Source organism: Erythrolamprus reginae, chromosome 8, assembly GCF_031021105.1.
Source record: "Erythrolamprus reginae isolate rEryReg1 chromosome 8, rEryReg1.hap1, whole genome shotgun sequence".
Taxonomy (NCBI): Eukaryota; Metazoa; Chordata; class Lepidosauria; order Squamata; family Dipsadidae; genus Erythrolamprus; species Erythrolamprus reginae.
In genome coordinates this window covers 5710817-5734270 of record NC_091957.1, presented here as the reverse complement: position 1 = coordinate 5734270, position 23454 = coordinate 5710817, and the positions used below count along the sequence as shown (strand labels likewise).

At 42.8% G+C, this 23454-nt stretch overlaps 1 protein-coding gene across 4 annotated transcripts in view; it reads left to right on the top strand.

Annotated features, from left to right (window-relative positions):
- The window catches only part of GSN (gelsolin), a 48588-nt gene that overhangs the window by 13869 nt on the left and 11265 nt on the right, over window positions 1-23454 (top strand). For 2 of the 4 annotated variants that reach the window (XM_070758563.1, XM_070758562.1), the window contains 7 exons: window positions 15786-15987; window positions 17176-17330; window positions 18540-18701; window positions 19543-19692; window positions 21334-21423; window positions 22327-22459; window positions 23260-23348. In XM_070758563.1, coding sequence (XP_070614664.1) covers window positions 15795-15987; window positions 17176-17330; window positions 18540-18701; window positions 19543-19692; window positions 21334-21423; window positions 22327-22459; window positions 23260-23348 — 972 coding nt within the window. In that variant the 5' untranslated portion in view covers window positions 15786-15794. Of the gene's footprint in view, window positions 1-10029; window positions 10391-11149; window positions 11360-15456; window positions 15988-17175; window positions 17331-18539; window positions 18702-19542; window positions 19693-21333; window positions 21424-22326; window positions 22460-23259; window positions 23349-23454 lie in introns of those variants that run through there. The other 2 variants (XM_070758561.1, XM_070758564.1) reach the window with 2 other exon arrangements.

Genomic DNA, 23454 nt, shown 5'->3' with positions numbered 1-23454 from the left:
CCACTGTGAATTTAGACCTCAGGAGTATTTTATAATCTAAGGGCGTTGTGCAAATTCAGAAAAAAAAATCGACTGATTAATCCCATAATCTAGTTAAGGAAACCATCACCAAACAGGAAGAATTAGATAAAAAATGTGGTTCTTCCAGTTGTATTCTTCCAGCATTGCCCTCCCCCAGTGAAAACAGTCACTACAATGTGCAGCGAACTTTTGCCTTCATAAAATATTTACTCCTTTCCCGTTGTGCCAACTAAATCTTGAGGGCTGATAGTTTTCCCCTATGTTGGCCGGGTGCAGAGTTAAGAGTTGGTCTCCTAGCTTGCACCAAGGTCATCAGGAGTTGCAGACAAGCCAAAGTGATTGGGGAGGAACAGCCTGGCTCTTATGCCCACGAATGCACTGTGAGAAGGAAGGTAGGTTGGAGAAGGAGGCAGAGAGAAAGAAAGGGAAAATTATATATATAGAGAGAAAAATAGAAGAGACTTAGAAGAACAGAATGCTTTATTTTGACCAAGTATGTAGTTTCACACACAAGGAGTTTGTCTCTGGGACAGAAGCATTCTGTGAATTTGCAAAACAACCAAGACAATATAAACAGCTATTATGAACTAGGGGTATTGATGATTGTATACAGACAGCTGCACAAGGCTTGGTGCTCAGATTAGTCATTATATAGGGGAGTTTCTTGATAGCAAAAGCTAAGAGATGGGAGGAGGAGGAGGAGAAGAGGGGGGAGGAGGAGAAAGTGGGAGAAAGAAGAGGAGAAAAAGGAGAAGAATTAGAAGAGGGAAGGAGAAAAGGGGAGGAGGAGGAGAAAAAGAGGAAAAAAGAGGAAAAAGAAGAATTAGAAGAGGGAGGAAAAGGAGGAAAAGAAAGGAGAAAAAAGAGGAGGAAGCGGAAGAAGGAGGAAGAAGAGGAGGAAAAAGAGAAGGATTAGAAGAGGGAGAAAAAGGAGGAGAAGAAAGAAGAAGAAAAAGAAGAAAAGGAGGAAGAAGGAGGAAGAAGAGGAGGGAAAAGAAGAATTAGAAGAAGGAAGAGGGAGAAAGAGGAGGGGGAGAAGGAAGAAGAAGAAGAAGACGAAGAAGAAGAAGAAGAAGAAGAGAGGAGGAGGAGGAAAGAAGAAAGAAGCAGCTTCTTCTTCTTGATCTGGAAGTCAAGAAAAGACATCCATCTATCTACGTAGCTTTCTTCATTCATTGTTACCTAAACATAACCACAATGTCAGATGGTTAAGAAAAGGAAGAGGGCGAAGGGGAAGGTGATACAGGCTACAGACTATTTCCTCACAGCCCCATCCACAATTCATCCATTGTGGCAACGAAATAGAATAGAATAGAATAGAATAGAATAGAATATTTATTGGCGAAGCGTGATTGGATACACAAGGAATTTGTCTTGGTGCAAATGCTCTCAGTGTACATAAAAGAAAAGATACATTTGTCAAGAATAATGAGGTACAACACTTAATGATTGTCATAGGGGTGAAATAAGCAATGAAGAAACAATCAATATTAATAAAAATCTTAAGGATACAAGCAACAAGTTACAGAAAGGTCTCTCTCTTGCTCCCCATCCAACTGCCCAATTGGCCGAGAAGTCTCTTTCCCAAACGTCTTCACAAAAAAAACCAGGCACAATTCTTGGGCTCTAACCGCAAACAGCGTCAGCCTCTTCCACGAGATTTCTCCAGCCTTTCGGACCAGAGGAGCAGAAGGCCTTTGTGTCTTGCCCATATTAGGAAGTTTGTCAGCAAAGCCCGAGAGGCATCGTTTCAACAAACTACTTTTGTGGATTTTTTTTTTCCAAGAGAGGAAATATCTATTCCAGCTGTAATTCTAGCTCCAAAGTCTGCGGGGATGGAATGGAGAACAGGCCCTGATGTTCCCTGTTAAAAAGGTTGCCCTTCTCCTGTTTCAAAATACAGCAATTCTCAACTTAACGACCACGACTGAGCCCTGAATTTTTGTGGCTAAGTGAGATACTTGTTCGTTCCGCTCCCTTCTACGACCCTTTCTTGTTAAGCGATTCACTGCCCTTGTCAAATTGTAGTCACACGGTTCTTACGTGAATCTAGAATAACAGAATAGTAGCTTCGGAAGGGACCTTGGACTTCTGAAAAAGGGGAGCAATTAAGTAGGATTTAAGTTACGGGAGGGTAGATGTGCGTTGAATTTTAGAAGGTTCACCGTGGAAGCTTCTCATCCTCGATGGATCTTTCTGGAGAACTTCAAGAAGAATTCTGGAGGATCTTATGAGTACTAACTATGCTTCCTCCTTCAGACAGTTTTAGCTTAAATGGACTCTAATCTGAGAATCTTAATTCTACCCAGTCTGCCAAACGCAAGCTTTCCAAGGAGGAACTGAAAAAAGGATCTAATTCTGTGATGGTGAACCTATGGCATGGGTACCACAGGAAGCACATGGAGCCCTATCTGCTGGCATACGAGCCGTTACCCTAGCTCAGGTCCAATGTGCATGTGTGTGCTGGCTAGCTCATTTTTAGCTTGCACAAAGGCTCCGGGAGGGTGTTTTTGGAGGGTGTTTTTTGGCTCCAGGGGGAAAAGGGAGGGCGTTTTTACCCTCCCCTGGCTCCAGGGAAGCCTTTGGAGCCCGGGGAGGGCGAAACATGAGCCTACTGGGCCCACAAGAAGTTTATTTATTTATTTATTTTATTTATTCTTTGTCCAATATACAATACATATGGAAGAGAATAGACATCAAGTAATATATATAAAGATAGAGAGTAAAAAAAGAAGAGTAGATGGGAGGGAGAGAATATATATGATATAAGAGATAGGGAGAGAATATATATGATATATATATAATATATATATATGACGGTCTTGGTATATATATATTTGTTTTTGTAGACATTAAATATATATATTTTGTAGACATTAAATATATATATTTAATGTCGGATCACCCTGGTATATTGAAGGAACGTCACAGCTCCTTTTTGCCTCTAGGCCCAACCCAGGACCATTTCAAGGCACTTAATTTATTCATAGCCGACAACTTAGGAACCTGGAGAGGTCCATCGTGGAGAGTCTAAGGGAGAAGTGTTGGGGGTTGGGAGTTGACACTATTGAGTCCGGTAATGAGTTCCACGCTTCAACAACTCGATTGTTAAAGTCATATTTTTTACAGTCAAGTTTGGAGCGGTGAATATTAAGTTTGAATCTGTTGTGTGCTCTTGTGTTGTTGCGGTTGAAGCTGAAGAAAATTAAGAGGTACATTAGGTATGTATTAGTAATTGGTTAATTTTGGAAAAATAGAAACAAGTGAATTTGATTCAAGCTTTGCAAGTCAGATGGCAAAGCTTGAGCCGGGAGTTGGACTAGAAGACTTTTAAGGTCCTTTCCAACTCTCTTATTCTTGCCTCTCGGGTGTATTTATTTTTCCTCTGCTGCAGAGATGCTACTGAATTTGACCCCCAAACCTTGTTGGAATTTCCCCCAGATGGTTTTTGAAATCCTACGAAGGGGAAGAAATGCAATCCCTACCTCCCGCCGTCGGTTAGGCGCGTTGTGTTTCATTGAAGAGGGCGATGGTTTATTAAGAGGGTGGGCTCAGCTCCACGGCTGGCTGAGTCAGCAGACCCGGACTGGGAGTGGGTGTGCCCGGACAAATCACTCTTTTTGCGGTTGTGTAGAATATTTGTTTAGGCTGTGATCCGCATACAGATCACAAACCACATTGGGAGGCCCACAATTTTAGCTGATTTAATGACATTCCCTGGACCTTTCTAGTAGGGGAGGAACAGAAAGTTTGGTCTAGAATAGGGAGTCTCCAACCTTGGCAACTTTTTTTTGGACTTCAAATCCCAGAATTCCTCAGCCAGCTTCTGGAAGTTGGAAGTCCACACGTTGCCAAGGTTGGAGACCCCCTGATCTAGAACACATCAGGGAAGGTGCTGCATTGAACGTAGAACGCTTTGGAAATCAACAGGTCATCATCAAAGCATTTGTGCTTTATATATGTCAGTTGTACATCAGAACTAAGGAGAAATTTCCTGACAGTCAGAACAGTTAATCAGTGGAACAGCTTGCCTCCAGAAGTTGTGAAAGTTTTTAAGAAGATGTTGGATTTGTCATCTGTCTGAAGTAGTGTAAGGTTTCCTGCCTAAGCAGGGGGTTGGACTAGAAGACCTCCAAGGTCCCTTCCAACTCTGTTGTTGTTATATTATTATTATTATTATTATTATTATTATTATTATTATTATTATTATTATTATTATCCAGATATCAAGCAAAAGGGAGATTTACCCTTTCTCGGTGCCCCATATAATATATTCTAATATATTAGGTCAGTGTTTCCCAACCTTGGCAACTTGAAGATATTTGGACTTCAACTCCCAGAATTCCCCAGCCAGTTGAAGTTCAAATATCTTCAAGTTGCCAAGGTTGGGAAACACTATATTAGGTGACTGGAGGCTAAAACATAAAGAACGTTTGCAGGAACTAGGTATGTCCAGTTTAATAAAAAGAAGGACCAGGGGAGACATGACAGCAGTCTTCCAATATCTTAGAGGTTGCCATAAAGAAGAAGGAGTCGAGCTATTCTCCAAAGCACCTGACGGTAGAACAAGAAGCAATGGGTAGAAACTAAACAAGGAGAGAAGCAACTTAGAACTAAGGAGAAATTTCCTGATAGAACAATTAATCTGTGGAACAGCTTGCCTCCAGAAGTTGTGAATGCTCCAACACTGGCAGTTTTTAAGAACAGATTGGATAACCATTTGTTGTAAATAGTGTAGGTTCACCTGCCTAAGCAGGGGGTTAGACTAGAAGACCTCTAAGGTCCCTTCAAACACTGCCATTCTATTCGTCTATTGAATAGAAGCAATAAGAGCATGGGTTGATGAGCAAACTTGTAGCATGGACAATATTGAGAAAGAAAAAAGCTATGTTTTTCCCCCCAACCCAGACCTAATGCTGATCCTGGTTTATACTCTATGAGGCTACTGCTCTTAATCTTCAAACTGGATCTTAAGATAATATTTTTTTCACAGGTAGCTCTCGATTTACAACCCACAAAATTTTTATTGGCATGTGAGACAGTTTTTAAATGAAATTTGCCCCATACACTGAGAGCATGTGCACTAAAACGAATTTATTTATTTATTTTATTTATTTATTAGATTTGTATGTCGCCCCTCTCCGTAGACTCCTTCCTTGAGTGTCCAATCACACTTGGCCAATAAAATTCTATTCTATTCAATTGTCTATTCCATTGTCTATTCTATTCTATTTTATTCTATTCTACTACACTACACTCTACTCTACTCTACATAAAATTCTCCTCTCCTCTCTCTACTTTACACAAACCTACTCTACTCTACTTATTAGAGAATGCAAGAAACAAAATACATTATATTATATTTTTTTAAGGTAAAGCATTGCCTTCCTACTTACTTTGGATTTTATTTCCTGGTGTCTGTCAATTCTACTTTCATTTAAAAAACAAAAATGATGTTCGTGTGCCCCCTGCTGATTCAACACCAAAATGAACCCACTGGCTCCAGTAACTAACTTTTAACTATTCCAAACAATGTGAGGTTTTCCATTTTTGGCCGTCAGCTTCAGAAAGTTTGAGAAGAGGGGAAATGCTTGGAGCTCAATTGCTGGAATTTAGTTTCCTCTGTTTTTGGACATTTATGTGACTTTATGCCTGCAGCTTTTTATTTGGCTTGCTTCTTTTGAAGTCCTGGATAGATCCACCGGTTAATTTTAATGTTTATTTTTTTAAGTTCCCGTAGAGTTCAAACATCTCCTAGAACTTAGCAGGGCATCTGATTGTAACAGCCCTGCGACGGTTATTCTAGGTAGCAATTTTGGTCTCTGGAAGCCTTTAAACTTGTTTCAAACAACTTTTAGCATTGAAATTGCAATATATATATATCTTTTTTTAGTATTGGAATAGCAATTTCCCCCCCCCAGCCAGATGGGTTGAGATGCAATTTTCGGAATTCCCCAGCCATTGGTGGTCAAGAATTCGATCCCAAACCATCAAAGAAGACAATCTGGTCTTCCAAAGTGTTGGTCTCTTCTGCTAAATGTCAAATGGAATTCAACATTCCATGCTTATATTTGACAGAATAACAGAGTTGCAAAGGACCTACTGTATCCACCAGAAGTTGGGAATCAGGCCGTTTTTGGCCTCCAGAGGGTCTCCATGAGGCGGGGGAAGCTGTTTCCGCCCTCCCCAGGCATTGAATTATGGGTGTGGGTACTCACACATGTGCGATAGTGCGCACCCACGCTCTTTTGGCACCCGAGGAAAAAAAGGTTTGCCATCACTGCCCTAAACCATCCCAGACAAGTGGCTGCCCAGCCTCTTCTTAAAGACCTCCAGTGATGGAACATCCACAACTTCTAGTGGCCAGCTGTTCCACTAACTGATTGTCCTCACTTTTACAAAGTTTGTTCTTGATTCCAGATTGATTCTCTGTATCCATCCGTTGCTTCTGGTCCTGCCTTCTGGTGCTTTGCAGAATAGGTTGACTCCCTCTTCTTTGGGGCAGCTCCTCAAATACTGGAATACTGCAATCAAGTGCCCCGAATCCTTCTATTCTCTAGACCAGTGTTTCCCAACCTTGGCATCTTGAAGATATCTGGACTTCAACTCCCAGAATTCCCCAGCCAGCATTCGCTGGCTGGGGAATTCTGGGAGTTGAAGTCCAAATATCTTCAAGTTGCCAAGGTTGGGAAACACTGCTCTAGACCCTCCTCAATCCCCACAACTGTTCTTCATATTTATTTATTTATTTATTATTTATTTGATTTTTTTTAATGCCGCCCTTCTCCTTAGACTCAGGGCAGCTTACAACATGTTAGCAATAGCACTTTCTTTCAACAGAGCCAGCATATTGCCCCCACAATCTGGGTCCTCATTTTACCCACCTGAGAAGGATGGAAGGCTGAGTCAACCTTGAGCCAGTAGTGAGATTTGAACCGCTGCCGGTCTAGCAGTCAGGTTTAGCGGCCTGCAGTACTGCACTCTACCCACTGCGCCACCTCGGGTCATTGCCGGCTCATATGTTTGGAGAGTTTTGATTCTTCTGTGTGTTGTGGCTAAATTTTGGGGTTGTAGGACCGTGTAGCTTCAGTACTTTGCTTGATCACGTTACCAGTCAAGAATAGAGTGTACCTGGAAAGGACCCAACAGGTTAGATCACAACCAATGTTCTTTTCAAGATCCGTGTTTCCCCCACCGTTTCTCTTCTTCTAACTGAACTATTGGAATATTTGAAAACATTCCACAGCCCTTAGCCAAACCATGGAACAATTAATGAGTTAGTGCCACAGGCATGAGTCGGCTTTTAAAAATAGATGCTTTATTTACATGAATTTGAGCCAGAAAGACAATTTTGTGTAGTGGTTAAGTATCAAGATAGAAAACAGAAGGCAGGAGTTCTAGTTTGCCTTAGGCATGAAATCCAACTGGATGACTCTGGGCCAATCACCAGGCGACGGTGAGTTCTAGTTCCACCGTAGACATGAAAGCCTTCTGGGTGACTTAAGCCAAAGATTTGGAGACAGTCGGTTCTAGTTCCACCTTACGCATAAAAGTCTTCTGGGAGATTTGGGCCAATGACCAGGAGACAGTGAGCTCTAGTTCCACCGTAGACATGAAAGCCTTCTGGGTGACTTAAGCCAATGATTTGGAGACAGTGAATTCTAGTTCCACCATAGGCATGGAAGTCTTCTGGGTGGCTTGGGCCAATGACCAGGAGACAGTGAATTCTAGTTCCATCGGAGGCATGAAAGCCTTTTGGGTGACTTAAGCCAATGATTTTGAGACAGTGAATTCTAGTTCCACCATAGGCATGGAAGTCTTCTGGGTGGCTTGGGCCAGTGACCAGGAGACAGTGAGTTTTAGTTCCACCATAGGCATGGAAGTCTTCTGGGTGGCTTGGGCCAATGACCAGGAGACAGTGAGTTTTAGTTCCACCATAGTATGAAAGCCTTCTGAGTGGATGAAGTTCATTTTTGAACTTCCAGCAGGACATTTAGGGTTAGGGCTAACTTCCCTTTGTGCATGAGGGTGATTGATTGATTGATTGATTGATTGATTGATTCATTGATTCATTGATTCATTCATTCGATTTTTAATGTCGCCCTTCTCCTTAGACTCAGGGCGGCTTACAACATGTTAGCAATAGCACTTTTTAACAGAGCTAGGCTATTGCCCCCACAATCCAGGTCCTCATTTTACCCACCTGGGAAGGATGGAAGGCTGAGTCAACCTTGAGCCGGTGATGAGATTTGAACCGCTGACTTTCAGATCTGCAATCAGCTTCAGTGGCCTGCAGTACAGCACTCTACCTGCTGCGCCACCCCGGCTCTTTGGTTTTGTTGGTTTCTCTGGCATTATGGCTGCTGGTACCTAATATTATTTTCTCCCAGGGATTGTACCTTGAGAGCATAGCCCTCCTGGTCTCATCTCTGGCCCTTCTGTGGGAAAGGACTGGAGAAGACTCTCCATCCAGATCAGGGCACGACCCGAAAAAAAAGTTCTGAGGACACACAAGCAAAATTGTTTTGCTTCAGTTTGGGAAATGAGTCCCGAGAGAACCGATGGAGTAGCTGCTTTCTGAAAAAAACATGTAGTACTTTCCTTCGTTTGAGATGGAGCAAAAGACACAGTGTTCTACTCATATCCCCTAGAAGAGGGGAAGAAAGGAGGGACAAATTTGGATTCTGGATCTGATCCAGGGAGAGAAATTATTTGCGTTGCCTAAACTCAACATCTAACCTTTTGCTGTATTTGGATGATAGATAGATTGATTATTGGTGAGGGCATTAGGCTGTAAACCGCTTAGAGGGGGCTGTAAAAGCACTGCAAAACAATGTATAAGTCCAAGTGCTATCTATCTGTCTGTCTGTCTGTCTGTCTGTCTGTCCGTCCGTCCGTCCATCCATCCATCCATCTATTATTTCTGTATTTCTGAGCTGTGGTGACACAATGGTTAGAAGGCAGTATTGCAGGCTAATTCTGCCCACAGCCAGGAGTTTGATCCTGGCTGGCTCAAGGTTTTCTTTCTTTCTTTCTTTCTTTCTTTCTTTCTTTCTTTCTTTCTTTCCTTCTTTCTTTTTTTCTTTCTGCTTTTCTTTCTTTCTGCCTTTCTTTCTGTCTTTCTTTTCTTCCTTCCTTCCTTTCTTCCATCTGTGGTGGTGCAGTGGTTAGTATGCAGTATTGCACGCTAATCCTCTCCACAACCACGAGTTTGATCCCAACTGCTCAAGGTTTCCTTCCTTCCTTCCTTCCTTCCTTCCTTCCACCCACCCATAGTGGCAGAGTGGTGAGAATGCAGCATTGCAGACTTACTCTGCCCACTGCCAGCAGTTCGATCCTGATCAGCTCAAGATTGACTCAGCCATCCATCCTTCCAAAGTCGGTAAAATGAGGACCCCGATTGTTGAGATGCAACAACTGGCCAAGGGCTCCCAGGGAGCATCCATGGTTGAGGAGGATCCATTTCCCCACATATCTTAAATTTCCTTTTCTAATGGCAGGTGGGCTAGAGAGAACTTCCCTTCCACCGCTTACCTGGGTATGTCTTGGATAACTCATCTTGCTGATGAACTCAGAAGCAGTTTTAAGAGCGGCTTTTCTTTCTTCAGAGTTGGCATTTCTCCCTGTTGTTAACACGGGAAGGAAGAGAGAGGGGTATTATTTATCCAGGTGTATGCTTTAGAATGCAGTACCGCAGGCTGTCTCGGCCCACTGTGCGGAGTTTGATCTTCAAGGTTAACTCAGCCTTCCCTCCTTCCGAGTTGGATAAAATGTAAACCACTTTGAGAGGGCTGTAAAGCACTTTGAAGCAGTATACAAGTCTAAGTGCCATGGCTATTGTAACTCTGAACAGCCCCTGGATGAGGAATTCCTGCATTTTGCTGCACAATAATAACCAATCAGCGAACCAAGGCCTCTTTTTGGCCTTACATAACTTGTTGGCAATTCCCATCTCTTCTCAGGGATTTTCAGCCTGTGAGTAAATAAGTACCGGTTGGCCTTCTGCCTGGATAGCCTGCAGGGAGTTGGCCTTTACTGCACCTTGATTCCTTGTCCAGTACACAGAGGCGGGCCCAGCTGTGCTTTTCAGCTGGAGTTGGGTGTGCCCGGGGGTGGAATCCCCGCCAAGAATTTGCACACCGATAGCAGATAAAAGGCAAAGTCCCAGCTTCCCTCCGTCTCTCGGTCCTAAGGCAGGCTGAGAAGAAGAAGACCAGGCTGGTTCAAGGCTTCGGTGCAGGGGTTTGGTTGGGAGGAAAATCCACACCATCAAAAGTTTCATTCAGCTGAGACCTACGAGAGAGTAAAGATGATGCCTTTGGGAAGAGCCTTGCCTCTCGTCTCGCTGATGGTCGTGCTCTTGGCTGGGGTGAGTGACAAGGGCTTTCGATGCTTCAATGCTCAGGACTGGCTCATTAGCTTGCGACAAAAGCAACTGCAGAATTTTGGGATTAGCAGATTAAAGGCAGGGGAACCAGCTCTGTACTCTACATTTTAATGTTTTCCCAAGTTGGTTGGTGAATCAGTAATATGCTCTAATTTTTTTAAGAAAAGTAGTAGGTGGGTGGGTGTGTAGGATGGATAGATGGAAGAGAGAGCGGGGAGAAAGAGGGAGGGAGGGAGAGAGAGAGAGAGAGAGATGGGTGATAAATTAGTTAGATTGATAGATGATAGATAGATAGACAGACAGACAGACAGACAGATGATAGGGAGAGAGATAATGGATGATAGTTGAGAGAGAGATAATAGATGATACGTAGGTAGGTAGGTAGGTAGGTAGGTGGGTAGGTAGGTAGGTAGGTAGGTAGACAGAGAGATGGATAGACGGACGGACCGATAGATGACAGGCAGGCAGACATACAGAGGAAGAGGGAGAGAGGGAGGGAGGGAGAGAAAGAGATGGATGATAAATTAGTTAGATTGATAGATGATAGATAGACAGACAGACAGACAGACAGACAGACAGACAGAGATAGGGAGAGAGATAATAGATGATAGTTGAGAGAGAGATAATAGATGATAGATACATAGGTAGGTAGGTAGGTAGGTAGGTAGGTAGGTAGGTAGAGAGACAGAGAGATGGATAGACGGACGGAACGATAGATGACAGGCAGGCAGATATACAGAGGAAGAGGGAGGGAGGGAGAGAGAGAAAGAGATGGATGATAAATTAGTTAGATTGATAGATGATAGATAGACAGACAGACAGACAGATGATAGGGAGAGAGATAATAGATGATAGTTGAGAGAGAGATAATAGATGATAGATACATAGGTAGGTAGGTAGACAGATAGAGAGACAGAGAGATGGATAGACAGACGGACCGATAGATGACAGGCAGGCAGACATTCAGAGGAAGAGGGAGAGAGGGAGGGAGGGAGAGACACAGAGAGAGAGAGAGATGCCCAGAGTCACTTGTCAGTGAAATGGGTGGTACATAAATTTAATAAATGAATGTGTTTTTGTGTAAGAGAGAAGGGAGGGGAGAGAAAGAGAAAGAAAGGAAAGAAAGAAGGAAGGAGAGAAGGAAAGAAAGAAAGAAAGAGAGAGAGAAAAAAAATATGGGACTGTCAGAGTAAATTTATTTCTTTGTTTTGGTCATCTGGTAAAGTGTATTGCAACATGTGTGGCTGGCTCAGCACCCTAGAGTTCAGATTTCACTCAGGCGGTGCGTTTCCTCCGGTGATTATTTCCTCATAACCTAAACTGGGATTTTTTAAAAAGAAAGGTGAGGGAAGCCCCCTAAGAAAACCGATTCGCATCCAAGGATATCTATCTATGCAACATGTAGGTCGTAGCATTAGCTAGCCTGATCAGAGGACTAAACAAGACCGGGTTGATAATTCACGACGTGCTTTGTGTACTTAAAAGATTTGGGTACCACTTGCTGTTCCGTCTTTGGAGTTAGATTGTAGAATGGGGGAGAACTATGATCCTTGAGTCCAACCCTCTAGTAAGGAATGCAACTGGAGGAATGGCAATGTTTAATCGCTGTTTACATGTTCGTTGGTCAGTTGTATACTGTCAAAGTGCTCTTAACAATGCTGACATTTCTTTCTTTTTTAATTAGAAAATTTTATTTATACACATATATACATAACACAAAAGACATTTATAAAACATTGGACATTTGAGTAGCAGATCTGTTTTGCCTTTCTTGTGCTTGCAAACTATTACATAGCATATTGTTATTGACAAATCATATAAATCAATCTTACTTACAGATAGGCAATATCCACGGCACCACCTTCATCCAACACCTTTGTGACATAGTCAGACTAATCTCATTGATTTCTTTGACTATGTCACAAAGGTGTTGGATGAAGGTGGTGCCGTGGATATTGCCTATCTGGATTTTAGCAAAGCCTTTGATACGGTTCCACATAAAGAGCTGATAGATAAATTAGTGAAGATTGGACTGAATCCCTGGATAGTTTAGTGGATTTCAAGCTGGCTGAAGCGTAGACATCAGAGAGTTATTGTTAATGGCGAGTATTCTGAGCAGAGACAGGTTACAAGCGGTGTGCCACAAGGGTCTGTTCTGGGTCCTATTCTTTTTAATATGTTTGTGAGTGACATAGGGGAAGGTTTGGTAGGGAAGGTTTGCCTATTTGCCGATGACTCTAAAGTGTGCAATAGGGTTGATATTCCTGGAGGGGTCTGTAATATGGTAAATGATTTAGCTTTACTAGATAAATGGCCAAAGCAATGAAAACTGCAGTTTAATGTTTCCAAAGGTAAAATAATGCACTTGGGGAAAAGGAATCCTCAATCTGAGTATTGTATTGGCAGTTCTGTGTTAGCAAAAACTTCAGGAGAGAAGAATTTAGGGGTAGTGATTTCTGACAGTCTCAAAATGGGTGAGCAGTGTAGTCAGGCGGTAGGGAAAGGGAGTAGAATTCTTGGCTGCATAGCTAGAGGTATAACAAGCTTGAAGAGGGAGATTGTGATCCCGCTGTATAGAGACCACATTTGGAATACAGTGATCCCCCGCTCGTTGCGAGGGTTCCGTTCCAGGACCCCCCGCAACGAGCGGGTTTTCGCGAAGTAGCGCTGCGGAAGTAAAAACACCATCTGCGCATGTGCAGATGGTGTTTTTACTCCCACAGCGCTAGCGAGGAGCCGAAGATTGGGGGCGGGGCGGCTGTTTGCCGCCGGCATGGAGGGCTTCCTAGCAGCCCCCCAAACCCGGGTTGGGGGTCCGGGGGGCGCTGGCTCTCGGCGCTTTCGAGCTGAGTCCGGGAGCGAATTCGCTCCCGGACTCAGCTCGAAAGCGCCGAGACAAGCCGTTCCTTGCCGCTTGCTATCGGCGCTTTTGAGCTGAGTCCGGGAGCGAATTCGCTCCCGGACTCAGCTCAAAAGCGGCGAGAATGAACGGCGTGGGCGGGCGAAGGGCGGGCGGCAGCGAGGAGTTTGCGTGGGCGGTGGGGAAACTCCTCGCTGACGCCAGCAAGAGGGGGAAGACTCAGGGAAGCCGCCCAGCAGCTGATCTCCCGGTTGCCATCTACGCATGCGTGCCCATACACGCATGCGTAGATGGTATTTTGACTTCCGGGTTGAAAAATAGCAAAGTACCCTGTTCGCAATGGTTGGGGACGCAATAAACGGGGGATCACTGTACTGTGTCCAGTTCTGGAGACCTCACCTACAAAAAGATATGGATAAAATCGAATGGGTCCAAAGACGGGCTACAAAAATGGTGGAAGATCTTAAGCATCAAACTTAAGGTGTAACAAGCAGGAAGAGGGAGATTGTGATCCTCTTATATAGAGCGCTGGTGAGACCACATTTGGAATACTGTGTTCAGTTCACCTACAAAAAGATATTGATAAAATTGAACAGGTCCAAAGACGGGCTACAAGAATGGTGAAAGGTCTTAAGCATGGATCATCGACATCGCAATCTCCGGGGACAGCAGAATTGAGGAGAAGCAGCTAGAGAAATTAGTGAAATACGAAGATCTAAAAATCGAGCTGCAACGACTCTGGCATAAGCCAGTGAAAGTGGTCCCAGTGGTACTTGGCACGCTGGACGCAGTGCAAAAGGATCTCAGTGGACATTTGAAAACCATTGGAATTGACAAAATCTCCATCTGTCAATTGCAAAAGGCTGCTTTACTGGGATCCGCACATATAATTCGCTGCTCCATCACGCAGTCCTAGGTGCTTGGGAAGCGCCCGACTGGGGATTAAATACAAAATCCAGCATAGTGATCTCGTTTGCTGAGTTGTATTGACATAATAATAAAAATAAAAATAACAACAACAACAACAGTTGAAAGGGGCCTTGGAGGTCTTCTAGTCTAACCTCCTGCTTAGGCAGGAAACCCTACACTATTTCAGACAGATGGTTATCCAACATCTTCTTTAAAAATTCCAGTGTTGAAGCATTCACAACTTCTGGAGGCAGGCTGTTCCACTTATCAACCCTTCTGACTGTCAGAAAATTTCTCCTTAGTTCTAAGTTGCTTCCCTCCTTGTTTAGTTTCCATCCATTGCTTCTTGTTGTGCCCTCAGGTGCTTTAGAGAATAGCTTGACTCCCTCTTCTTTGTTGCAGCCCCTGAAAAATGGAAATACTACTATCATGTCTCCCCTGGTCCTTTTCTATAGATTCTTCTGTTTGAGTAGGGTGCTGGACTATAAGACCTAAATAGTCTCCCAGCTCATTCATTCTAATTTTAATTCCAAGTGAGAAATTTACCTGTTGTTTTCTACACCTTTGGTTGATGCAAAACAAACTGTTGAAGAACAAGACTTGGAAGGAATGTTTGTATTGAAACCAACACTTTTTTTAAAAAAGTGTCTATTATTCATATCACAAGCAAACGGGTTTGGTTAGTCTGCAGCCTTTCCATTATGAGCAGAAACCTCTCCATTCATTCTAGGACAGGGACAGAATTGCACTGAGGCCTTGTTTTTCTTGAGTCATCGCAGCAACCCAAAGAAAACAAGACCTCTTGGGTCACCTTCCTTTAATAAAGTAAGTTTTGGTCATGGGGAATTGAGTTTTAGCAGGAAGTGGCTGCTCAACTCTAGGTTTCCTGCCGCAGAACCAGCTTGTTTCTTAATTCTAACAGGGCAGAGTCTAAAAGTCAGGGGGGGCAGAGAGGGGGCTTATCTTTAGCTTGCACAAAGTCCTGTGTTCTTCATGCCTGGAATCTCGAGGCAGGATTGGCTAAAAGCCAGCCTGAAGTCTGATTTTCTCAACGGATAACACACAAAAAAAGAGAGGCCATTTGAGGATTTGAACCGGAAGCACTGAAGCGGATGGCACTCGCTGAATTTGATTTTGGACGGATGATAGATATGGATAGATAGATAGATAGATAGATAGATAGATAGATAGATAGATAGATAGATAGATAGATGAGAGAGAGAGAGATGATTGGATAGATTGATAGGTATTGTAAGATAGATAGAAAATAGAATGATAGAACGATAGATAGATAGAATGATAGATAGATAGATAGATAGATAGATAGATAGATAGATAGATAGATAGATAGATAGATAGGAAGGAAGGAAGGTAGGTAGGTAGGTAGATAGATAGATAGATAGATAGATAGATAGATAGATAGATAGATAGATAGATAGATAGATAGATAGATAGATAGATAGATAGATATTTTATATTTTTAGGACAGGCTCTCTGGAAACAAGAGATTGCCTTTTGCTTTGGAAGCAGCGGAAGAAAGCAATGGAGTTAAATGTGTCAATACATTTTTTTAAAAAAACATGCTATCCCTTTCGTCTTTCCTCTCAGCCGGTGAGCATGGTGGAACACGCCGAGTTCCTGACCGCTGGCAAGCAACCAGGCCTTCAGATCTGGAGGATTGAGAAGTTCGACTTGGTCCCAGTGCCGAGGAACCTATATGGCGATTTTTTCGTGGGGGATGCTTACGTGATCCTCAACACAATCCGACAACGCAACGGGAATCTGCAGTACGATCTCCACTTTTGGCTAGGTAAGGAGAGGTAACGATGTGATGGAGTTTAATAAGATCTCCAGGAGAGAGAGAGAGTGCAGTTCAGCTCAGATATGTGTGGCAAGAAAGAGTGTGAGAACCTCCCTTCCCTATTACTTCCCAGAGTGTATTAGAGGTGCAGATAGTTGACTCTGGCAAGATTCTGTCTATAGGTATGAAACAATAAATAACTCAGAAGAATCATTGGCTATTTTTCTTGCTTTGGGGCCTATTATTATTATTATTATTATTATTATTATTATCATTATCATCATTATCATTATCATTATCACTATTTATTATTATTATTATCATTATTTATTATTATTATCATTATTTATTATTATTATTTAATAATAATAATAATAATAATAATAATAATAATAATAATAATATTTGTATGCCGCTCCTCTCCGCAGACTCGGGGCGGCTCACAGCAGTAATAAAACAATATACAGTAACAAATTTAATATTAAAAGTCTAAAATAACAAATCTAATATTAAAAGTCTAAAAACCCCATTATTTAAAAAGCATACACACAAACATACCATACATAAAACTACATAGGCAAGGGGAGATATCTCAGTTCCCCCATGCCTGACGGCAGAGGTGGGTTTTAAGGAGTTTATGAAAGGCAAGGAGGGTGGGGGCAATCCTAATCTCTGGGGGGAGCTGGTTCCAGAGGGCCGGGGCCGCCACAGAGAAGGCTCTTCCCCTGGGTCCCACCAGCCGACATTGTTTAGTCGACGGGACCCGGAGAAGGCCAACTCTGTGGGACCTAACCGGCCGCTGGGATTTGTGCGGCAGAAGGCGGTCCCAGAGGTATTCTGGTCCGCTGCCATGAAGGGCTTTATAGGTCATAACCAACACTTTGAATTGTGACTGGAAACTGATCGGCAACCAATGCAGACTGCGGAGTGTTGGTGTAACACGGGCTTATTTAGGGAAGCCCATGATTGCTCTCGCAGCTGCATTCTGCACGATCTGAAGTTTCCGAACACTTTTCAAAGGTAGCCCCATGTAGAAAGCGTTACAGTAGTTGAACCTCGAGGTGATGAGGGCATGAGTGACTGTGAGCAGTGACTCTCGGTCCAAATAGGGCCGCAACTGGTGCACCAGGCGAACCTGGGCAAATGCCTCCTGCATTTTTCCCATTCTTTGGCTTCTTTTCCTTCTCCGTTTTCCAGGCAACGAGTGCAGCCAAGATGAAAGCGGATCTGCCGCCATTTTCACGGTACAACTGGATGACTACCTTGGGGGAAGAGCGATCCAACACCGAGAAGTGCAAGGACACGAGTCGTCCACTTTCTTAGGATACTTCAAATCGGGACTGAAGTACAAAGTAGGTGCCCACTGGAGATCTTGTTCCGCGTTGCTCAGAAAATGTTATGACTGGATGGAAAATTAAAAGCTAAATGAATGTAATACTTAGTTATTTTGGGGGAAGATGAGATATGAAAATTGAATCAAAGTATTGATTGATTGATTGATTGATTGATTGTTTTGTTTGTTTGTTTGTTTGTTTGTTTGATTGATTGATTGATTGATTGATTGATTGATTTGTATGCCGCCCCTCTCCATAGACTCGGGGTGGCTAACAACAGTAAAAAGACAATATGAACAAATCTAATATTAAAAGTAATGTAAAAAACCCCCGTTTAAGAAATCAATCATACATACAGACCTACCATGCATAAATTTTATAAGCCTAGGGGAAGGGAATATCTCAATTCCCCAATGCCTGATGACAGAGGTGGGTTTTAAGGAGCTTATGAAAGGCAAGGAGGGTGGGGGCAACTCTGATATCTGGGGGAGATCGTTCCCAGAGGGCCGGGGCTGCCACAGAGATGTTGTTAGCCAGATGGTAAGATATGAATTGGTGGTAGCACTATATAATGATACGACACAAATTCATTTATTAATAAGAATTTAACATTTTCTAATATAGTTTATGTGATATATGCTAACAAGTACTTTTGTTCTATTTTTGATATATATAGAACCTCTGGTAATTACTGGATAAGTTGATACTGAATTAATTAATTTAATGTAGAAATGAAAGTTTGAATTAAGAGAGGCATAATATAGAGTTTGATATTGTTTATAGTGATGTGATGTAATTTTTTAAATGTAAAATGGGAAAAAGATTGTTGTTGTTTTTGAGGTTTTCTTTATTTTGATAATATTACCTAAGTTCTAAAGAATGTTTTTTATAACGGAAGACAATAAGCCTCCACTGAATGATTAATAGAAAAAGAAAAAGAACATTTTTATATATGTTTTACTTTAAGCATGACGTGTTTGTACTTATGTATTGTCTTTTATTCTATGTTGGAGAAAAATAAACTTTCTATTTGGAAAGAAAAAGAATCCTATTAACAAAGAGCCTTGATCCAAGGGGAACCAGTAGCGCAGTTCTCTTTGGTCTTAGATGGACATCTCAACTCATCCAGACGTTTCCGATAAGCGAAATCCTTCCTTGTAGATCTGACTTAAGATGTGTTGATGGCCATCTTTGGTGGAAGGTCCATTGGTTTCTCTTCTGTTCTAGGCCGGTGGTGTGGCCTCCGGTTTCCGACATGTGGTACCCAATGAAGTCACAGTCCAGAGACTCTTTCAAGTCAAAGGCAGGAGAACCGCGCGGGCGACGGAGGTGCCCGTCAGCTGGGATAGCTTCAACAGGGGTGACTGCTTTATCCTGGATCTGGGCAGTGTAAGTACTCTCGCGGCTGCATTCTGCACGATCTGAAGTTTCCGAACACTTTTCAAAGGTAGCCCCATGTAGAGAGCGTTGCAGTAATCGAACCTCGAGGTGATGAGGGCATGAGTGACTGTGACTGTGAGCAGTGACTCCCTGATGAAAACCCCTTCTCCCAAGGAGCCCTGATTTCTGACGATTGTTTCATTCTGGACCATGGCACAGATGGCAAAATTTCTGTCTGGAAAGGTACATCCGGAAATGAAAGCCAGCATGTGTTAAAATAGGGCCGCAACTGGTGCACCAGGTGAACCTGGGCAAACACCCTCCTCGCCACAGCCGAAAGATGATGTTCCAATGTCAACTGTGGATCGAGGACGCCCAAGTTGCGAACGCTCTCTGAGGGGGTCAGTAGTTCCCCTCCCAGGGTAATGGACGGACAGATGGAATTCTATTCTATTCCATTCCATTCTATTCCTTTACTATAATCTGTTCCATCCCATCCCATCCTATCCTATCTTTTATTAAGAGCATGGTGAATATACAACACTTTCATTAATAAATGGGGGGGGGGAGGATTGCTATCTGTTTTTTTCAAAAAGAGTTTGAAATATTACCACATCGAGTAGCAGGCAACTTTATCTTGTTAGGTAAACCATTATTCTGGTCTTTGACCTCTAACGAGCGGACCTCAACCTCAAAGAATCTGAGCCAGTTTATTTTTCATGTGAAATCCAATTTGCAACATTTGTGTGTACACACACACGTGTACACAACCCCAATAATACCTTTAGCCCCGGCCTTGTCTCTTTTTTTCCACCATTGACCCCCCCTTTGGTTGCTTCATCTCCTGTAGAACATTCACCAGTGGTGTGGCTCCGATGCCAACCGGTTTGAGAGACTGAAGGCCACCCAAGTCGCCAAGGGCATCCGGGACAACGAACGAAGCGGGCGAGCCAGAGTCTTCGTCGAGGACGATGGAGCTGAACGCGATGAGATGATCCAGGTCTTTACTGATCGTGAACCCCTTCTGAGCCTTTTTCTCCATAACTTGTTCCTTATTATCTTGAGTGGACGGAGATTTCTCCCTTGGCTCTTCCCCTTTTTTAGAAATTAAAAAAAAACATTTTTTTTAAAAGATAAGCTTTATTAAACAATTAAAATAGTTAATCAACCTGTTTAACATCAGTTGAGGTTTTTAGGCTTACATTTCGGCAATTTACCATTCTTCTTTGTTCTGTCGGGCTCTCTGGTAGACTCCTCCCAAAAATTCACAGGTACAAATTTCAGACACACAAACACATTTGAAAATTCAAAACAATGTTCTTTATAATGAAAATTCACTTAAACCAAGCCCTCTTTTGGTATAGCAAAGAGCACTCGTCTCCAAACAAACTGGTAATTTGTGCAAGTCCCTTATCAGTTCTGAGATACTTAGCTTGCAGCTGTGAGGCAATTCACAGTCCTTCTTCTTTCACAAAGTGAAACACACTTTGCTCTGGTTTAGTTTCAAAGCGGGGAAAAATCAGCACACAAAAAGTCAAAGTCAGTAAAGCAGTCACGAAACACAACGATCAGATAATCCTCCTCAATGGCCAAACCCACAGGCTGCTCTTTATAGCAGCCTCACTAATGACCCCAGCCCCACCCAACCACAGGTGGCCTCATTTTCTTTGATAATAATCTCTCAGTTGTTGTTGCCTATGCATGGCTCTCCGCATGCGTGGCTGTATCATTAACTCTTGTTCTGAATCCAAGGAGGAGCTAGATAATTCATCTCCTTCTGAGCTGTCTGCCCCACTCTCCTCCTCCCTGTCACTCATGTCTTCTTGGTCAGAGGAGCCTTCATCAGAAGATTCCCCCGGGGCAAAACAGGCCTGCAGCATGTGGATGTCTCCCCCACATCCACAGTCCTTGGGGCAGGAGCTGGGCCAGAGCTAACCACAACACTTCTTTATATATTTTATATCAATTACGGCATTCAAATCCAAGTGAGATTTTGCTTACTCATGCGCTAAAGCCAAAAAAATCACAGAAATCTCGCTTGCGGACACGTCTCCTCACAAGATTTTGCTTCATCCAGTGACACAAAGTTACGGAGACAATAGATAATAATAATAATAATAATAATAATTATTATTATTATTATTATTATTATTATTATTATTATTATTTATTAGATTTGTATGCCACCCCTCTCCGAAGACTCGGGGCGGCTCACAACAACATAAACAGTGTACAAATCCAATTTTTAAAAAATACAATTTAAAAACCCTTATAATAAAATAATCACACAATCCAATCAAACCATACACCAACCTTGGCAATTGGAAGGGGGTGTCAATTTCCCCATGCCTGGCGGTAAAGATGAATTTTTAATGACTTAGGAAAGGCGAGGAGGGTAGGGGCAATCCTAATCTCTGGGGGGAGTTGGTTCCCAGAGGGCCAGGGCCGCCACAGAGAAGGCTCTTCCCCTGGGTCCCGCCAGACGGCATTGTTTAGTCGATGGGACCCGAAGAAGGCCAACTCTGTGGGACCTAATTGGCCGCTGGGATTCGTGCGGCAGAAGGCAGTCCCAGAGGTATTCTGGTCTGATGCCATTTAGAGCTTTATAACTTGGAAGGAGTGACCTAGCTGTGTTTTTCAGGTGTTGGGACCCAAACCTACCCTGCCAGCAGCTACCACCGATGACACCGAAGTTGACGCGACCAACAGAAGGCTGGCTAAACTCTACAAGGTATAACCAAAAGGGAATGATGAACTATGACCTGGAGGCCTCTGGAGGTGGGGGTGTAAAAGTCTACAAACATCCTACGAAGTGTTTGGAAGCCCGGAGTTTGGCCTGTTGGGTTTGGCTGCACCTTTGGGTCTAGAGTAGAACGCCGAGGGGCTGCAGGCCAAAACTTGAATCGCACCAGAGCAAATACAAAATTTCACCTTTGGGCCATTAAAGTAAACTCCGCTATTTAAATACAGGTGATGAAACGTCTCCCTATGGATTGTACCAGCAGTGAAATCTGATTTTTTTTCTCCTACTGGTTCTGTGGGCGTGGCTTGGTGGGGGGTGTCATGTGACTGGGTGGGCGTGGCTATGTAGTCATGTGACTCACTTTAACAATGTCCTGCTGGAGCTGAGGGTTGGACTAGATGACCTTCAGGTCCCTTTCAGCCCTGGATTGCTCTGCTGTTTCAAGGTATCCTCTGAAGCTGTATCTAGTGCAATGTTTGTAGTCCTTTAACATGCCTGGGATAAACATATATCCATCCTAAGATAAAATACAGAAAATAGAATAAGGGCAGACTAGATGGATCATGAGGTCTTTTTCTGCCGTCAGTCTTCTTTGTTTCTATGAATTTAACTCTTCTTTCTTTCTTCTTCTTTTTAATTTTTAATTATTCCTCTTTTCTTTCCCCTTTTCTCTCTTTCTCTCTCTTTATTTTGTTCTATATAAGGAAGTGTGTCTTTTGATTTATAACTGTACACTCTTAATTCATAGGCATTTGTACCAATATTCGCATAGTCCTTTTGCTTTTTGTATCCTCTCCCCTGTTTATCTTCAATAAAGATTATATTTTCTTTAAAAAAAAATAAATTAAATTAACTTTTGGTTTCCATCTGGGCTTGTGTTTTGGCTTGTAGGTCTCCAACGGTGCAGGCAACATGGCTGTCTCCTTGGTCGCTGATGAAAACCCCTTCTCCCAAGGAGCCCTCATTTCTGACGATTGTTTCATTCTGGACCACGGCACAGATGGCAAAATTTTTGTCTGGAAAGGTACATCTGGAAACAAAAGCCAAGCATGTGTTAAGAGACGGTTTGCGGAGTTCAAATTTTAGGGCTCTGCAAAAAAAAAAAGCATTCGATTTCTGATCAGAAATGCAGTTTAATGTTTCCAAATGTAAAATAATGCACTTGGGGAAAAGGAGTCCTCAATCTGAGTATTGTATTGGCCGTTCTGTGCTAGCAAAAACTTCAGAAGAGAAGGATTTAGGGGTAATGATTTCTGACAGTCTCCAAATGGGTGAAAAGTGTGGTCAGGCAGTAGGGGAAGCGAGTAGAATGCTTGGCTGCCTAGCTAGAGGTATAACAAGCAGGAAGAGGGAGATTGTGATCCCGCTGCATAGAGCGCTGGTGAGACCCCATTTGGAATACTGTGTCCAGTTCTGGAGACCTCACCTACAAAAGGACATGTCTCCGAAGTCTTCGGAGAGGGGCGGCATACAAATCTAATAAAGTATAACTATGGATAAAATTGAACGGGACCAAAGACGGGGAAAGATTAGAAGCAATGTGAGGAAATATTATTTGACTGAAAGAGTAGTAGATGTTCGGAACAAACTTCCAGCAGACGTGGTTGATAAATCCACAGGAACTGAATTTAAACATGCCTGGGATAAACATAGATCCATCCTAAGATAAAATACAGGAAATAGTATAAGGGCAGACTAGATGGATCATGAGGTCTTTTTCTGCCGCCAATCTTCTATGTTTCTATGCAAAGTGTTTGAGATATAAGCAAAGCATACACCTGGATAAATAATACTCCTCTCTCTTCCTTCCCGTGTTAACAACAGGGAGAAATGCCAACTCTGAAGAAAGAAAAGCCGCTCTTAAAACTGCTTCTGAGTTCATCAGCAAGATGAGTTATCCAAGACATACCCAGGTAAGCAGTGGAAGGGAAGTTCTCTCTAGCCCACCTGCCATTAGAAAAGGAAATTTAAGATATGTGGGGAAATGGATCCTCCTCAACCATGGATGCTCCCTGGGAA